The sequence below is a fragment of the Bos indicus genome, chromosome 2, assembly GCF_029378745.1.
Source record: "Bos indicus isolate NIAB-ARS_2022 breed Sahiwal x Tharparkar chromosome 2, NIAB-ARS_B.indTharparkar_mat_pri_1.0, whole genome shotgun sequence".
In the NCBI taxonomy this organism is placed as follows: domain Eukaryota; kingdom Metazoa; phylum Chordata; class Mammalia; order Artiodactyla; family Bovidae; genus Bos; species Bos indicus.
In genome coordinates this window covers 89,879,347-89,894,793 of record NC_091761.1, presented here as the reverse complement: position 1 = coordinate 89,894,793, position 15,447 = coordinate 89,879,347, and the positions used below count along the sequence as shown (strand labels likewise).

General features: G+C 40.8%; 1 protein-coding gene across 3 annotated transcripts in view; it reads left to right on the top strand.

Annotated features, from left to right (window-relative positions):
• TRAK2 (trafficking kinesin protein 2) overlaps nt 1-4,256 on the top strand; it is a 73,623-nt gene extending 69,367 nt beyond the window's left edge. For all 3 annotated transcript variants that reach the window (XM_070770198.1, XM_019975021.2, XM_070770197.1), the window contains exon 16: nt 379-4,256. In XM_070770198.1, coding sequence (XP_070626299.1) covers nt 379-1,057 — 679 coding nt within the window. In that variant the 3' untranslated portion in view covers nt 1,058-4,256. The remainder of the gene's footprint in view (nt 1-378) is intronic.
• Nucleotides 4,257-15,447: the final 11,191 nt, after the last annotated feature.

Below are 15,447 nucleotides of genomic sequence, written 5' to 3'. Positions count from 1 at the left end.
ATGGATATATTAATAAAAATTTCTAAAGTTTATTTTCTTCAGTATTTAAATTTCTTTGATTTTTTAATCATAAATTTTAATTATATTTCCACAGGTGACATATTTTAGAGTTAAAATTTAAGAATAAATTTATCTAAGAGTATAGTAAACTTTTTCATATTCTGTGAAAATAAATATGTTTCAGTAAGTTAATGACTAAATTACAAATAACCAATCTTTGAAGTAACACATCAGGATTTTCATTCCTCAGATACTGATGTGTTATCTGTTCCTCTACATATGCTATGGATAACTACTGTAATTACCTTAAATGCTCACTTCGGATTACTTTTTATTCTTAAACACTCCCTCCTGCTTTTTTTTTTTTCCTTTGTAAAGCTCTGGCTTCCCTTCCTTATCCTGTGCAAGCAGTGGTAGCAGTTCATCAAACACAGCAATGAATTCTCCTGCCGTGTCCTACAGGCTCAGCGTTGGTGAATCTATCACTAACCGACGAGATTCCACCATAACCTTCAGCAGCACCGTGAGCTTGGCCAAACTTCTACAGGAGCGAGGCATCTCCGCTAAAGTGTACCACAGCCCAATTTCAGAGAACCCCCTCCTCCAGCCTCTCCCTCGAGGCCTGTCTACCCCTTCCACACCACCAAATTCACCATCTCATTCACCTTGCCCTTCTCCTTTGCCCATGGAGCCTCGAGTGCATCTCTCTGAAAATTTTTTGGCCTCCCGACCAGCAGAAACATTCCTCCAAGAGATGTATGGCCTGAGACCATCCCGAAACCCTCCTGATGTTGGCCAGTTGAAGATGAACTTAGTGGACAGGCTGAAGAGACTGGGGATAGCCAGAGTGATCAAGACCCCCGAGGCCCAGGCAAATGGAAGAAGCCAAAAAGCAGAAAATGGTCTTCAAAGACCAAACTCTGCTGTCTATTTAAATTCAGGGAGCAATTTACTGAGTGGACTGAGGAGGAATCAGAGTCTTCCAGTCATGTTGGGTAGCTTCAGCACCCCAGTTTGCACATCATCCCCCAAAATGGATATCCTGAAGGAGGACTGAAGTTCAGCAGTTGACTGATGTCTTATCAAGTTAGCACATGAAGGAAAGATTTGCACTGTTTATATGTAGTCTTGTCTGAGAGAAAAGGAATGTCGCAGAAGGGTTGTGAATGTAGAAAGGGGAGGGTGAACGAATGGAAACAGGATTAGCATGAGGTCTGTCTGATAACTTGAAAGTATAAATGAATGGGTCATGAGTATTTGGAGGCAAGGGAAAGAAAAAAGGTTGAATGTAGTCCTTCAGTTGGTTTTTCTTGTCTTGAAAATAAAAAGTGACTAGAAAATAAATCCAGTAATATTGAAACACACCAGAAATACTGAACTTCCTAGTACACTTACCTCTGGTGAGCATAAGCAAGAAGGACCTAGGTTAGGAGATGGGATAGAAGAAGGAGCAGCTTGGACCACTGCCTTTAGAAGCTGTTCCAGAAGGTTTCTGGGGTAAACTCGGTCTGTTACTGAGACAACAGTGATATGGCCTTTATGTTGGCCCCTGTTAACGTCTGGTTAAATTACACATCCATCAGAAAGTAAGCTCACTGCATTATCAAACAAGGAATTTCACCTTTTTCGTAAGATCAGAGTAGTGGAGACTCCCTTTTTGCTTTCTGTTTTCAGGACTTTGAACCCCTGGAAGCCCAAACGTCATCCACATTCCTTTTGCATTTGTGATTAATAAGTGTTCAGTTTTTTAATTTGTATTTTTATACAATATCCCCCTCAAACAGTGTAAGTTGGGGATGGGGGTAGGAAAGATTTATTTTAAGAAGGGAAGTGTGGGTACATTGGAACCAAGGAATCTCGTTTTCAGAATATTTATTCTGAATAAATGTAATGACCAAGTTGTATGAACATAGTTACATGTCTTTCAAATTTCCTTGGAGGCTGGAAAGGTTAAACCAGAAGTGCAATCAATAGGAATTTGAGAATGTTGTGTGTTTATGTCTATAAGGGTTTTTGTAAGGAAAGTTGATTGCAAGTAAACTTTTTCCAAAATATGCTATGCATGTTTTTAATGAAGAATGACATGTATTTGCACAAAAATTCTCAGGCACAGTCTAATATTATAAACTGAAGTAAAACCCAGGTGCTTGCTTTGAGATTGTTTTTTAATATAAAATAAAATTAAGACACATTTGCCTTTTTCTTAATATCTAGAATTAGAGAATGACTTTTCATTGGGAAAGTCAAAGCTTTTGTTTTTTCTCTGGGATTCTGTTTTTGTTTTTAACTATGTGAAATGGCAAAGTGAAACTCGGGGATTAGGTTTCAGCTTCCAGTGGTGTGATGCAAGGCTGTGAATTAGGAAGAAACAGACCTGTTTTTTGAGTATTGCTGACCAAGGTCTTTATCTCGGCCATGAAGTTCAGAAAGAAATGCCATCACACAAAAGGCATAATAGAGAGAAGCTAGAAGGGGGCTAGTTATTTTTGAAAAGGGGAGGCATGTTACTTGATCTTTTCAGTGTTTCATTAGCAGATTTTTTGCCCCTTTGTTCTGACTTAAAGTGCAAGGCCTTTTCTGAAGTATTCTTGATGGGAGTTTTGCTCCTGGGGCTCCCATCTGTACACCTGTTACAGACCAGAAGAGGGCCTTCTCTCTTCTCGAGCTGCTTCATGTGCTCAAAACACACATGCAGTAGTAAAATGTGTGGGTTTTCTGTGCTTTTTAAAGATCTTTTAATAAGACTTTTCTAAATAAATTTCTCAAAATTAAAAGTGAGAGTGTCCTCTCCCTGTTTTCTCCCCCATGCTCAGTCCTTCTGAAGTCAGAAGACTGTATACATAGATGTTCAGAAAGGATTCCAGCTGGTATGTAAGTGAATGTCAGTGTCCTGAATGTGAACCAGAAGAATTCCTGATGCTTCAATTTCTAAAATATTCCCATTTTAAATGATAATATTTGAGTTTCTACTTCATAAAGTAACTCTGGGGTGCTTATTTTAGACAATTCTTTAAGCTTTTTATTTATTCTCTAAGAAAGTAATCTTCCTATTGCCAGTTGCCGAGAAACATCAGGATCTAGGAAAATGTAGGGCCAGAGAGTAGTACAAAGTGTTAAATTATCAGAGTTTATGTATATTATATAAACAGCTATAAGTTAAGCAAGATTTGGGCATGTTATGTATAATTAGTATATTTGTAAAATAACTGATGCTAAAATGATCGCTTTAGAGGCAGGGCAAGAGCGTATTCACAGCCAAATAAACCTGTCTGATTAAAGAAAAGCAGACTTTGGTTCTTGAAAATTAAACTGATGTTGCTGTTCCACCAGAAACACAAGGATTATAAACTGATGCTTGCTTGTCTCTAGAAATGAATCCTGTTTTGAAATTGGGTTTTGTTGTTTTTGAAATTTCCATCTAAAATCATTTTTGAATACTGCCTGAGACTCTCTATTATAATGAAATAGTGTGCAAAGGATAGTAAGAACTGGAGCCTTGTAGCAAGTTCTTTCTTAATTTATCTGTTATGCTTTAGCACTGTTCACATTTTAATTTTCTTATATCCACTGTGTAGGTACTTTAATGCCAGTTTGGAAAACGCCAATCTTTGTTTTTTCTTCTGAAGGCTCTCAATGATTATACCTCAGGTATTTCTGAGTATCCTGTTGCTAGGAGGGATACCTTCCCTGTGAATTCAGAATTAAAAGTTCTCCAGAATTATCATGATCCCAAATCTTATGTAAATAGCTTTACCCATGGGTCTTGGAAAAAAGTTAATGACCATTGTTAAAGTAGTTTTTAAAAAAAATTTTGTACTCTATGTCCTTGATTTGACCTGAATAAACAGACTTTGACAAAGGGAGGCATGTTATCGGCAGCTCACAAGAGCCTGTTCTCTAGAAAAGGTGTATTTTTATACAGTATTCAAAGCCTGTTATTTTTTTCTGGTACTTAACTAGTACTTGTTCAAACATTGACTCTTGACATCTGGAACCAGAGCTCCTGGTGTTCAGTGGCCCACTCCTCTGATGTTGGATGCCTGCAAGCCTGTACCCTGAGCGCAGCACAGCAGAGTCGACACTGAGTGGCCGCTTTGCCTTCACAGCTGTCAGGGAGTGACGTGGGGCCCTCTGTGGCTGCCGGCGAGATACTGTAGTATGATATCTGGGGCTTGACTTTGTCAAACGGCTCTTTGTGCACCTACCTTTGCTTTGTTGAATGTAAATCAGATAATAAACATGAGTATCTTCTTAAATTTTCCTTTGTCTTTCTGTGGTTTTGTCCCAGTTCTTTTCACAGATAATCCTGCATAAAGTCTTTCCTTTCTGTTATGTTGTTTTGGGTACTGAGAACAAGCTCTATTTGCCAAACCAACAATAGTCATGAGTAGTAAACAGATATCACTGTATTTTCTTAGGTTTTTAAAATAGAATAACCATATTGTTTCCTCAGCAAAGCATCAGCAACAAAAAAATAAAACCTAAAGTTGTTGATATGCAGATCCTTAAGACTCAGGAAGTATGAAGCAATTCATTTCTGATGGTCCACAACTGACTACTGATACTTAACTATTTAGAAACTGTTTCCAAGAAATAAAAATTGAAAATTGTTGGATTTTAATAGAAAAGATTCTTTGATGTTCTTTTTTCTCTGTCACATTTTAACTGCTATATTTTTTTAAAGCTCACATGAGCATTTTGTGAGAAATGAGTCCCCACTTCTTTGATATATAATTTAGTGATGTTCCAAGCATCTTTGATTGTGTTTTCTTTCACAAATGATTATCAGTGCATGTGTTTGAAGTTCAAAAACCTGATGAAATAAGGCTAAAGATTTGAGGCTTTCAGCATGCTGTTGCCTTTCGTTTCTGTTTTTATTATATGTTTGAGTTATGCTAGTATTGGTTTTTCTTTTTTTCATTAGTTTTTATGAAGTAAGGCTAAAATGCCCCCCCAAATTTTTTTTTAATGAAAAAATGCTGGGCAGGTTTGCCAAAGATGCCAAAACACAACTGTCAGGCATGAAGTGCTTTTTCTTTAGGGTAAGAAAGCATGAGTGAAGCACATCAAAGGTAATGTGAGAAGTTAGAGAAAAAAGTATGCTGCTACTGCTAAGTCGCTTCCATCATGTCTGACTCTGTGTGACCCCAGAGATGACAGCCCACCAGGCTCCCCCGTCCCTGGGATTCTCCAGGCAAGAACACTGGAGTGGGTTGCCATTTCCTTCTCCAATGCATGAAAGTGAAAAGTGAAAGTGAAGTCGCTCAGTCGTGTCCGACTCTTAGCGACCCCATGGACTGCAGCCTACCAGGCTCCTCCATCCATGGGATTTTCCAGGCAAGAGTACTGGAGTGGGGTGCCATTGCCTTCTCCATAGAGAAAAAAGTATAAATGTCAAATATGTTAAAAAGTTTAATTCCGTTAAATTTAATTTTTTTTACCTTCTCAGCAAAATTGTTTAAAAGCAAGAATTTCACATTATATTCAAACAGTACAATGGGCCAGAAGATTACAACGTATTTTGATTTCATTTAATTCACTACCACTTTTACAGCTATTTCACCATCTCTCAAAGCAACCACGAAATTCATACAATAATGTGAACAATTCGCACCATGATTCATTTGCATTCCATCTAGATCTTTATACCTAAATATATTTACAGATAATCAGGACCCATACTGCAAAATGCTCTTCAGCCACAATATGTAGTTCCTGCCAAGTACCACTCCGATATATGAGCACCTGTGGAGTTACAAATGAAAACATGAAGCAAAAATGAATGCTCAGTGTCACTGGGAAACAGTATCTCATTATGGGTGAATCCAAGCATTCAAGCTTTCTAAGAGTTTTTGAACAAGTTCCCTTTCCTCTCACCTCACTGCTCTTGCCCTAGTCCTTTCTGCATTCCAAAGCAGGGTCTCTGACCTTAGCAGCAGAACAACCCAGAAACATTGATAGCATGTGGTCACAGGCATCTTTTGTTCTGAAGATAAAGGGCAAGAGATGGCTGAAACTGTTGCCCTGGGTCCTTGATGATGTTTATGATGAGAATGGATGTTTAGGGTTGCAGGTCCCGCTATCCCAAAACTGAGTTCAAGATCGAGTGCCCATGTGCTCTTTAACAAAGTTAGGTGTTTGAGCATACCTGTGATACACAGAGCCCTCTAAAGTCCAGGGCTCAGGACAGCGGCCTCCCTGTGTAGGTGAGAGAGTGGCACTGCGGGCTTGTGCATGATTCCTGTGGCTCCCTGGCTAGGGGCCATTCGGAAACTATTGAATGTGTCTCTGGGATTTAGCGTGGCACCTTTAATTCATCTTGAAAGACAAGGAATGATCAAAGAGAAATGAAAATAATGATGAGCTCCTTAAGAGTAATACTGACTTTTCCACACTGGGAGTATTCTCTTACAGCCACATGAATGGGAAGGAAGCTTATAAACGATCACCAGCTGATCACATTTGCCACTTCAAGAGGTCTGCAGTGTTACAGAAGATGATGCCCATTTCCCCAACCAATGTGCAAACTAATTTTGATGATGTGTGAATTGTTAAGTCACTGTTTCTCTCATTCATTTATTCAGCTTGCTGCTGCTGCTGCTAAGTCGCTTCAGTCGTGTCCAACTCTGTTCGACCCCATAGATGGAAGCCCACCAGGCTTCCCTGTCCCTGGGATTCTCCAGGCAAGCACACTGGTGTAGGTTGCCATTTCCTTCTCCAATGCATGAAGGGGAAAAGTGAAAGTGAAGTCACTCAGTCGTGTCCGACTCTTAGTGACCCCATGGACTGCAGCCTACCAGGCTCCTCCAACCATGGGATTTTCCAGGCAAGAGTACTGGAGTGGGGTGCCATTGCCTTCTCCATTATTCAGCTTATACTTGGTTATACTATTGGTATTCTAGCCTCTTTCACCTCCATTCCAAATACTAAGACAGATTGCTTTAGGGAAAGTTGCTGAGAACTTTAGTAGCTTCAATTCCCTTATGGGGTCTTTTGGAAAGAGCCTCTTAGGCAATGCCAAAGTTTCTCTAAATTCAACCAAAAAGAGAGCAGTTAACTCTTAGCTCCTAGAAGTTCTAGTTAACACTTAGCTCCTAGAAGCTTTCATTTCTGTCCCTTCTGCTGTTTTAGAGCTGTTAAAGTTGTCCTTATGTCTAAAAAAAGGAAAGGAGGGAAAAAAACACAAAGTTGTCAGTGCTGAACCTCAGACAAATGGCTGGGGTTTTCCTTACCCACTTCATTTGTGTCTTTGTTTTTAGCCACTCTCCACACGAGACCCAAATCCTGTATTTAAAGGCATAAGACAGCCTTTAAATATAAACTTTCACCCAATAAACAGACTCAAAGTAAATCTCCAATCCCCTTTTTCTCTTGGTAGTTTTTCTCCCTCCCTTTTAGCTTTTGAAGTCATCCCCACCCTATCTTGGGACTTCCTTGGTGGCTCAGATGGTAAAGAATCTACAGGCAATGTGGGAGTCCCAGGTTCGATCCCTGGGTTGGGATTATCCCCTGGAGAAGGAAATGGCAACCCACCCCAGTATTCTTGCCTGGAGAATCCCCATGGACTGAGGAGCCTGGCGGGCTACAGTCCATAGGGTCACAAAGAGTCGGACACGAATGAGCATCTAACACACACACAACACCCAGTCTGCTCATGGTACTTGGAGTCGTGGCAGCCATCATGCAACCATGAGGCTCCCCTCTGTCAACACACTGAGGGTGGCAGGACAGAAAAATGGAAAGAACCCAGTTCTAAAATGATATTTCTGAGTCTGCACCAACTCTGGTAGCATGACCAGCAGAATTTGTATTTCATGAAATTAATGAACATCTTTGATTTAAGCCACAATCATTCACATGATAGTTGTACATATTTTAACTAATACATGGCCCACAGTTTGAGAAATGCTGTCATAAATATTGTTTCTCAGGGCTCTGTTCTAGACCCTCTTCTCTTCTTACACACACCCTTTCCCTGTATGATCTCATCCACCACCTTGGCTTAAAATATGATCTACTTTGAAGACTCCTAGTGTTTCTGGCCCAGACTCTTCTTTTGAACACCCCAAACGTAACAAACTCTGTAACAGACCTCACCACTTGGATGTCTTCCTAGCACCTCAGACTCAATAATCTAAGAAATCATGACCTTTTTCCCTGAACTTGTTTGTTCCTCAGACTTTCCCATCTCGATAAATGACCCCACCATCTACTCAATTGCTTGAGCTAGAGACCCAGGAATCATCACCGCTTCCTCCTTCTCCTTCAGTCACCAAGCCCTATAGTGTCCTCTTTCTCTCCATCTCCACTGCTTCTCCCTAGTTGAGGCCACTGTTGGGTCTCATTTGGCCACTGCCACAGACTCCTAACTGGTTTTCCTCCCATGGCCCCTCCAATTGTTTGTCTACACTGCAGTCAAACTTATCTTTCTAATATACAAAGCTAGTTAAATTCTTTCTCTAGTTAAAACTATTGCCTGACTCATTAAATTAGAAAGGGATCTTTTCTATCCACTCCCAGGACATGGGGTAAGGCCCTCAACAAAAGCTTCATTGTGCTTTTATTGAATTTATTAATTGTCTGTTTCCATACTAGTCTCTAAGCTCTTTGGATCAGGGGAACTGAAGTATCTTCCACACCTCACAACAGTGCCTGGCACACAATAGATAGTAAGTACAAGATGGTGGAGTAGAAGGACATGCCCTCATCTTCTCCTGTGAGAACTCCAAAATTACAAGTTGCTGCTGAACAACCGTTGACAGGAAAATGTTGGATCCCACCAAAAAAAAAAAAGATATCCCACATCCAAGGGCAAAGGAGAAGCCTCAGCAAGATGTTAGGAGGGGCAAAATTGCATTTAGAATCAAACCCCATACCCACCAGAGACACTCAGAGGGCTTAAACAAAATCTTGTGTGCACCAGGAGACCCCATGGAGATTGAGCCAGACCTGCCTTTGAGTGTTTGAGTGTCTCCTGCAGAGGTATGGGTCAGCAGTGCCCTGCCACAAGGGCAGGGGCTCTGGGTGCGGCAGACCTGGGAATGGAATAAGCCCTCTTGGAGGAGGTCGCCATTAACTCCACCATACAGCTGACAGAATTTACACAGGACTGGAGAAATAGACTCTTGGAGGTGCATACCAGGACCCAGGAGAAAGGAGCAGTGACCCCACAAGATACTGACCCAGACTTGTCCATGAAGGTCCAGGAGTCTCCGGCAGAGGCGTGAGTCAGCAGTGGCCTGCTGCAGGATTGGGGCACTGAGTGCAGCAGTGCATGCATGGGACCTTTGGAAGGAGGTCACCATTATCTTCATTACCCCCACCATAGTTTGGCCTCAGGTCAAACAACAGGGAGGGAACAGAGCACTGCCCATCAACAGAAAATTGGATTAAAGATTCACTGAGCATGTCCTCACCCATCAGTTCAGTTCACTTCAGTTCAGTCACTCAGTTCAGTTCAGTCGCTCAGTCGTGTCCGACTCTGCAACCCCATGAATTGCAGTACACCAGACCTCCCTGTCCATCACCAACTCCCAGAGTTTACTCAAACTCATGCCCATTGAGTCAGTGATGCCATCCAACCATCTCATCCTCTGTCATCCTCTTCTCCATCTGCCTTCGATCTTTCCCACCATCGGAATCTTTTCAAATGAGTCAGCTCTATGCATCAGGTGACCAAAGTATTGGAGTTTCAGCTTCAATATCAGTCTTTCCAGTGAATATTCAGGATTGATTTCCTTTAGGATGGACTGTTTGAATCTCCTTGCTGTCCAAGGGACTCTCAAGAGTCTTCTCCGACACCACAGTTCAAAAACATCAATTCTTGGGCATTCAGCTTTCTTTATAGTCCACCTCTCACATCCATATATGACTACTGGAAAAACCATAGCCTTGACTAGATGGACCATTCTTGACAAAGTAAAGTCTCTGCTTTTTAATATGCTGTCTAGGTTGGCCATAACTTTTCTTCCAACCAGTAAGCATCTTTTAATTTCATGGCTACAGTCACCATCTGCAGTGATTTTGGAGCCCATAAAAATAGTCAGCCACTGTTTCCACTGTTTCCCCATCTGTTTGCCATGAAATGATGGGACCAGATGCCATGATCTTAGTTTTCTGAATGTTGAGCTTTAAGCCAACTGTTTCACTTTCATCAAGAGGCTCTTTAGTTTTTCTTCACTTTCTGCCATAAGGGTGGTGTCATCTGCATATCTGAGGTTATTGATATTTCTCCCGGCAATCTTGATTCCAGCTTGTTCTTCTTCCAGTACAGCATTTCTCATGATGTACTCTGCATATAAGTTAAATAAGCAGGGTGACAACATACAGCCTTGACGTACTCCTTTTCCTATTTGGAACCAGTCTGTTGTTCCATGTCCAGTTCTAACTGTTGCTTCCTGACCTGCATACAGGTTTCTCAAGAAGCAGGTCAGGTAGTCTGGTATTCCCATCTCTTTCAGAATTTTCCACAGTTTATTGTGATCCACACAGTCAAGGCTTTGGCATAGTCAATACAACAGAAATAGATGTGTTTCTGGAACTCTCTTGCTTTTTTTTGATGATCCAGCAGATGTTGGTAATTTGATCTCTGGTTCCTCTGCCTGTTCTGAAACCAGCCTGAACATCTGAAAGTTCATGGCTCATGTATTGTTGAAGCCTGGCTTGGAGAATTTTGAGCATTACTTTGCTAGCCTGTGAGATGACTGCAATTGTGCAGTAGTTTGAGCATTCTTTGGCATTGCCATTCTTTGGAATTGGAATGAAAACTGACCTTTTCCAGTCCTGTGGCCACTGCTGAGTTTTCCAAATTTGCTAGCATATTGAGTGCAGCACTTTTACACCATCATCTTTTACAATTTGAAATAGCTCACCTGAAATTCCATCACCTCTCTAGCTTTTGTTCTGCCCATCAGAACAAGACCCAGTTTCCCCCTCAGTCAGTTTCTCCCATCAGGAAGCTTCCATAAGCCTCTTATCCTTATCCATCAGAGGGCAGACAGAATAAAAACCACAATCAAAGAAAACTAATCAAACTGCTCACATGGACCACAGCCTTGTCTAACCCACTGAAACTATGATCCATGTCATGTAGGGTCACCCAAGACAGACAGGTCACGATGGAGAGTTGTGACAAGACATGGTCCACTGGAGAAGGAAACGGCAAGTATTCTTGCCTTCAGAACCCCATGAATAGTACAAAAGGCAAAAAGATAGTACACTGAAAGATGAACTCCCCAGGTGGGTAGGTCCCCAATATGCTATTGGAGAAGAGTGGAGAAATAACTCAAGAAAGAATGAAGAGATGGAGTCAAAGCTAAAACAACACCCAGTTGTGGATCTGACTGGTGATGGAAATAAAGTGTGATGCTGTAAAGAAAAATATTGCATTGGAACCTGGGTGTTAGGTCCATGAATCAAGGTAAATTGGAAGCGGTCAACAGGAGAGGGCAAGAGTGAACATCAACATTTTAGGAATCAGTGAACTAAAATGGACTGGAATGGGTGAATTTAACTCAGATGACCATTATATCTACTACTGTGGGCAAGAATCCTTTAGAAGAAATGGAGTAACCCTCATAGTCCACAAAAGAGTCTGAAATGCAGTACTTGAATGCAATCTCAAAAATGACAGAATGATCTCTGTTCATTTCCAACACAAACCTTTCAGTATCACAGTAATCCAAGTCTATGCTCCAACCAGTAATGCTGAAGAAGCTGAAGTTGAACAGTTCTATGAAGACCTTCTAGAACTAACACCCAAAAGAGATGTCCTTTTCATGATAGGGGGCTGGAATGCAAAAGTAGGAAGTCAAGAGATACCAGGGAGTAACAGGAGTAAGGAGTAAGAGTCAAGGAGTAACAGGCAAATTGATCTTGGAGTACTAAACGAAGCAGGGCAAAAGCTAACAGAGTTTTGCCAAAATAACACACTGGTCAGAGCAAACACCCTCTTCTAACAATACAAGAGAAGACTACACATGCACATCACCAGATGATCAATACCGAAATCAGATTGATTATATTCTTTGTAGCCAAAGATGGAGAAGTTCTATAAAGTCAGCAAAAACAAGACCAGGAGCTGACTGTAGCTGAGATCATGCACTCCTTATGGCCAAATTCAGACTTAAATTGAAGAAAGTAGGGAAAACCACTAGACCGTGCAGGTATGACCTAAACAAATCCCTTATGATTATACAGTAGAAGTGAGAAATAGATTCAAGGGATTAGATCTGATAGACAGAATGCCTGAATAACTATGGACAGAGGTTCATGATATTGTACAGGAAGCAGTAATCAAGACCATCCCTAAGAAAAAGAAATGCAAAAAAGCATAATAGCTGTCTGAGGAGGCCTTACAAATAGCTGAGAAAAGCTGCTGCTGCTGCTAAGTCACTTCAGTTATGTCTGACTCTGTGCGACCCCATAGACGGCAGCCCACCAGGCTCCCCTGTCCCTGGGATTCTCCAGGCAAGAACACTGGAGTGGGTTGCCATTTCCTTCTTCAATGCATGAAAGTGAAAAGTGACAGTGAAGTCGCTCAGTCCTGTCCGACTCTTAGCAACCCCATGGACTGCAGGCTACCAGGCTCCTCCACCCTGTGATTCTCCAGGCAAGAGTACTAGAGTAGGGTGCCATTGCCTAGCTGAGAAAAGAAGAGAAGTTAAATGCAAAGGAGAAAAGGAAAGATATACCCATTTGAATGCAAAGTTCCAAAGAATAGCAAGGAGAGATAAGCAATCCTTCCTCAGTGATCAATGCAAAGAAATAGAGGAAAACAATAGAATGGGGAAAACCAGAGATCTCTTCAAGAAAATGAGAGATACCAAGGAAACATTTCATACAAAGATGAGCACAATAAAGGACAGAATGATATTGGCCTAACAGAAGCAGAAGATATTAAAAATAGGTGACAAGAATACACAGAAGAACTATACAAAAAAGATCTTCATGACCCAGATAACCACGATAGTGTGATCACTTATCTACAGCCAGACATCCTGGAATGCAAAGTCAAGTGAGCCTTAGGAAGCATCACTACAAACAAAGCTAGTGGAGGTGATGGAATTCCAGTTGAGCTATTTCAAATACTAAAAGATGATGCTGTGAAAGTGCTGCACTCAATATGCTAGCAAATTTGAAAAATTCATCTGTGGCCACAGGACTGGAAAAGGTCAGTTTTCATTCCAATCCCAAAGAAAAGGCAATGCCAAGGTATGTTTAAACTACTGCATAATTGCACTCATCTCACAGGCTAGCAAAGTAATGCTCAAAATTCTCCAAGCCAGGCTTCAACAATATGTGAACCATGAACTTCCAGATGTTCAAGCTGGTTTTTAGAAAAAGCAGAGGAACCAGAGATCAAATTGCCAACATCTGCTGGATCATCACATAAGCAAGAGAGTTCCAGTAAAGTATCTACTTCTGCTTTATTGACTACACCAAAGCTTTTGACTATGTGGATCACAACAAACTGAAAATTCTTCAAGAGATGGGAATACCAGATCACCTGACCTGCCTCTTGAGAAATCTGTATGCAGGTCAAGAAGCAACAGTTAGAACTGGACGTGGAACAACAGACTGGTTCCAAATGTGGAAAGCAGTACGTCAAGGCTGTATGTTGTCACCCTGCATATTTAACTTCTATGCAGAGTACATCATGAGAAACGCTAGGCTGGATGAAGCGCAAGCTGGAATCAAGATTGTTGGGAGAAATATCAATAACCTCAGATATGCAGATGACACCACCCTTATGGCAGAAAGTGAAGAAAAACTAAAGAGCCTCTTGATGAAAGTGAAAGAAGTGAGTGGAAAAACCAGGCTTAAAGCTCAACATTCAGAAAACTAAGATCATGGCATCTGGTCCCATCATTGCATGGCAAATAGATGGTGAAACAATGGAAACAGTGAAAGACTTTATTTTCTGGTGCTTCAAAATCTCTGCAGAGGGTGACTGCATGTGTGAAATTAAAAGACGCTTGCTCCTTGAAAGAAAAGCTATGACCAACCTAGACAGTATATTATAGGGCAGAGAGATTACTTTGCTGACAAAGTTCCTTCTAGTCAAAGCTATAGTTTTTCCAGTAGTCATGTATGGATGTGAGTTTGGACTATAAAGAAAGCTGAGTGCCGAAGAATTGATGCTTTTGAACTGTGGTGTTGGAGAAGACTCTTGAGAGTCCCTTGGACAGCAAGGAGATCCAACCAGTCCATCCTAAAGGTAATCAGTCCTGAATATTCATTGGAAGGACTGATGTTGAAGCTGAAACTTTGGCTACCTGATGCAAAGAACTGACTCATTGGAAAAGTCCCTGATGCTGGGAAAGATTGAAGGCAGGAGAAGAAGGGGACGACAGAGGACGGGATGGTTGGATGGCATCACCGACTCGATAGACATGAATTTAAGCAAGCTCCAGGAGTTGGTGATGGACAGGGAAGCCTGGCATGCTGTAGTCCATGGGGTCGCAAAGAGTCGGACACTACTGAGTGACTGAACTGAACTGAACTGATGGAGTAGAATGAATGGATGAACTTATAGCAACGTTTTAAAAGCTTTGGCGTATGACTCATCAGCAAATCATGAAATCAATAAGGTGGATTTATAATCAGCTTTCATTTTAACTAGAAGAATTGTTAAAAATAGTTAAAAGAAGGAATAGATTGGGAGTTTGGTCTTAACATGTACACACTACTGCATTTAAAATAGACAACAAGGACCTACTGTATAACGCAGGGAGCTCTGCTCAATATTCTGTAGTAACATAAATAGGAAAAGAATTTGAAAAAGAATAGACATATGTATATGTATAACTAAATTACTTTGCTCTACACCTGAAACTAACACAACATTCTTAATTCTGCTCCAACATAAAATAAATTTTTAAAATAATTTTTAAACATAAGTAAAAATTTTAAATTATTTTAAAAAGAAAGATAAAATAGTATGTAATAAGGGTATTATTTCATGCAATTTTTTAAATAAAATGTGTAAAATACAGTGAGGTGCAGTAGAATAAAAATAAAAGCTACTGGTCTTTGATAAACAAGCTTCTTTTTTTGTGTAATGAGTAAAAGCAGTTTTCTTTCCGGGAAAAAATCTGAGCTTCTTGGTAACTGAAAAGGTCTCCTGCCCCGGAGGACTGGCGCTTTAACAGATTTCAAAGCCTGAAATTCAAGGAAGAAAGTGCCTGCTTTAGAGTTTTAGGTTTCTGTGAGCAAATGATAAGAATCTAAAACCCATCACAGATCCTGCCACAGCCTACTAAGCCTAGGAGTGCTACTTAATTCTGTTTCCTCTGGTAGTATGTCTTAATCATATCTTGTCTCACGTCTTGGAGAATTTTTTAATGGCTGCTTCTCCAGCCTTCTCTCTTAAGAGCTGAGGGCCTGAGCCAATGAGATGCTGCCGTTCTGTTTCCATAGCAATAAAAGAAACAAACCTTCCCCCAC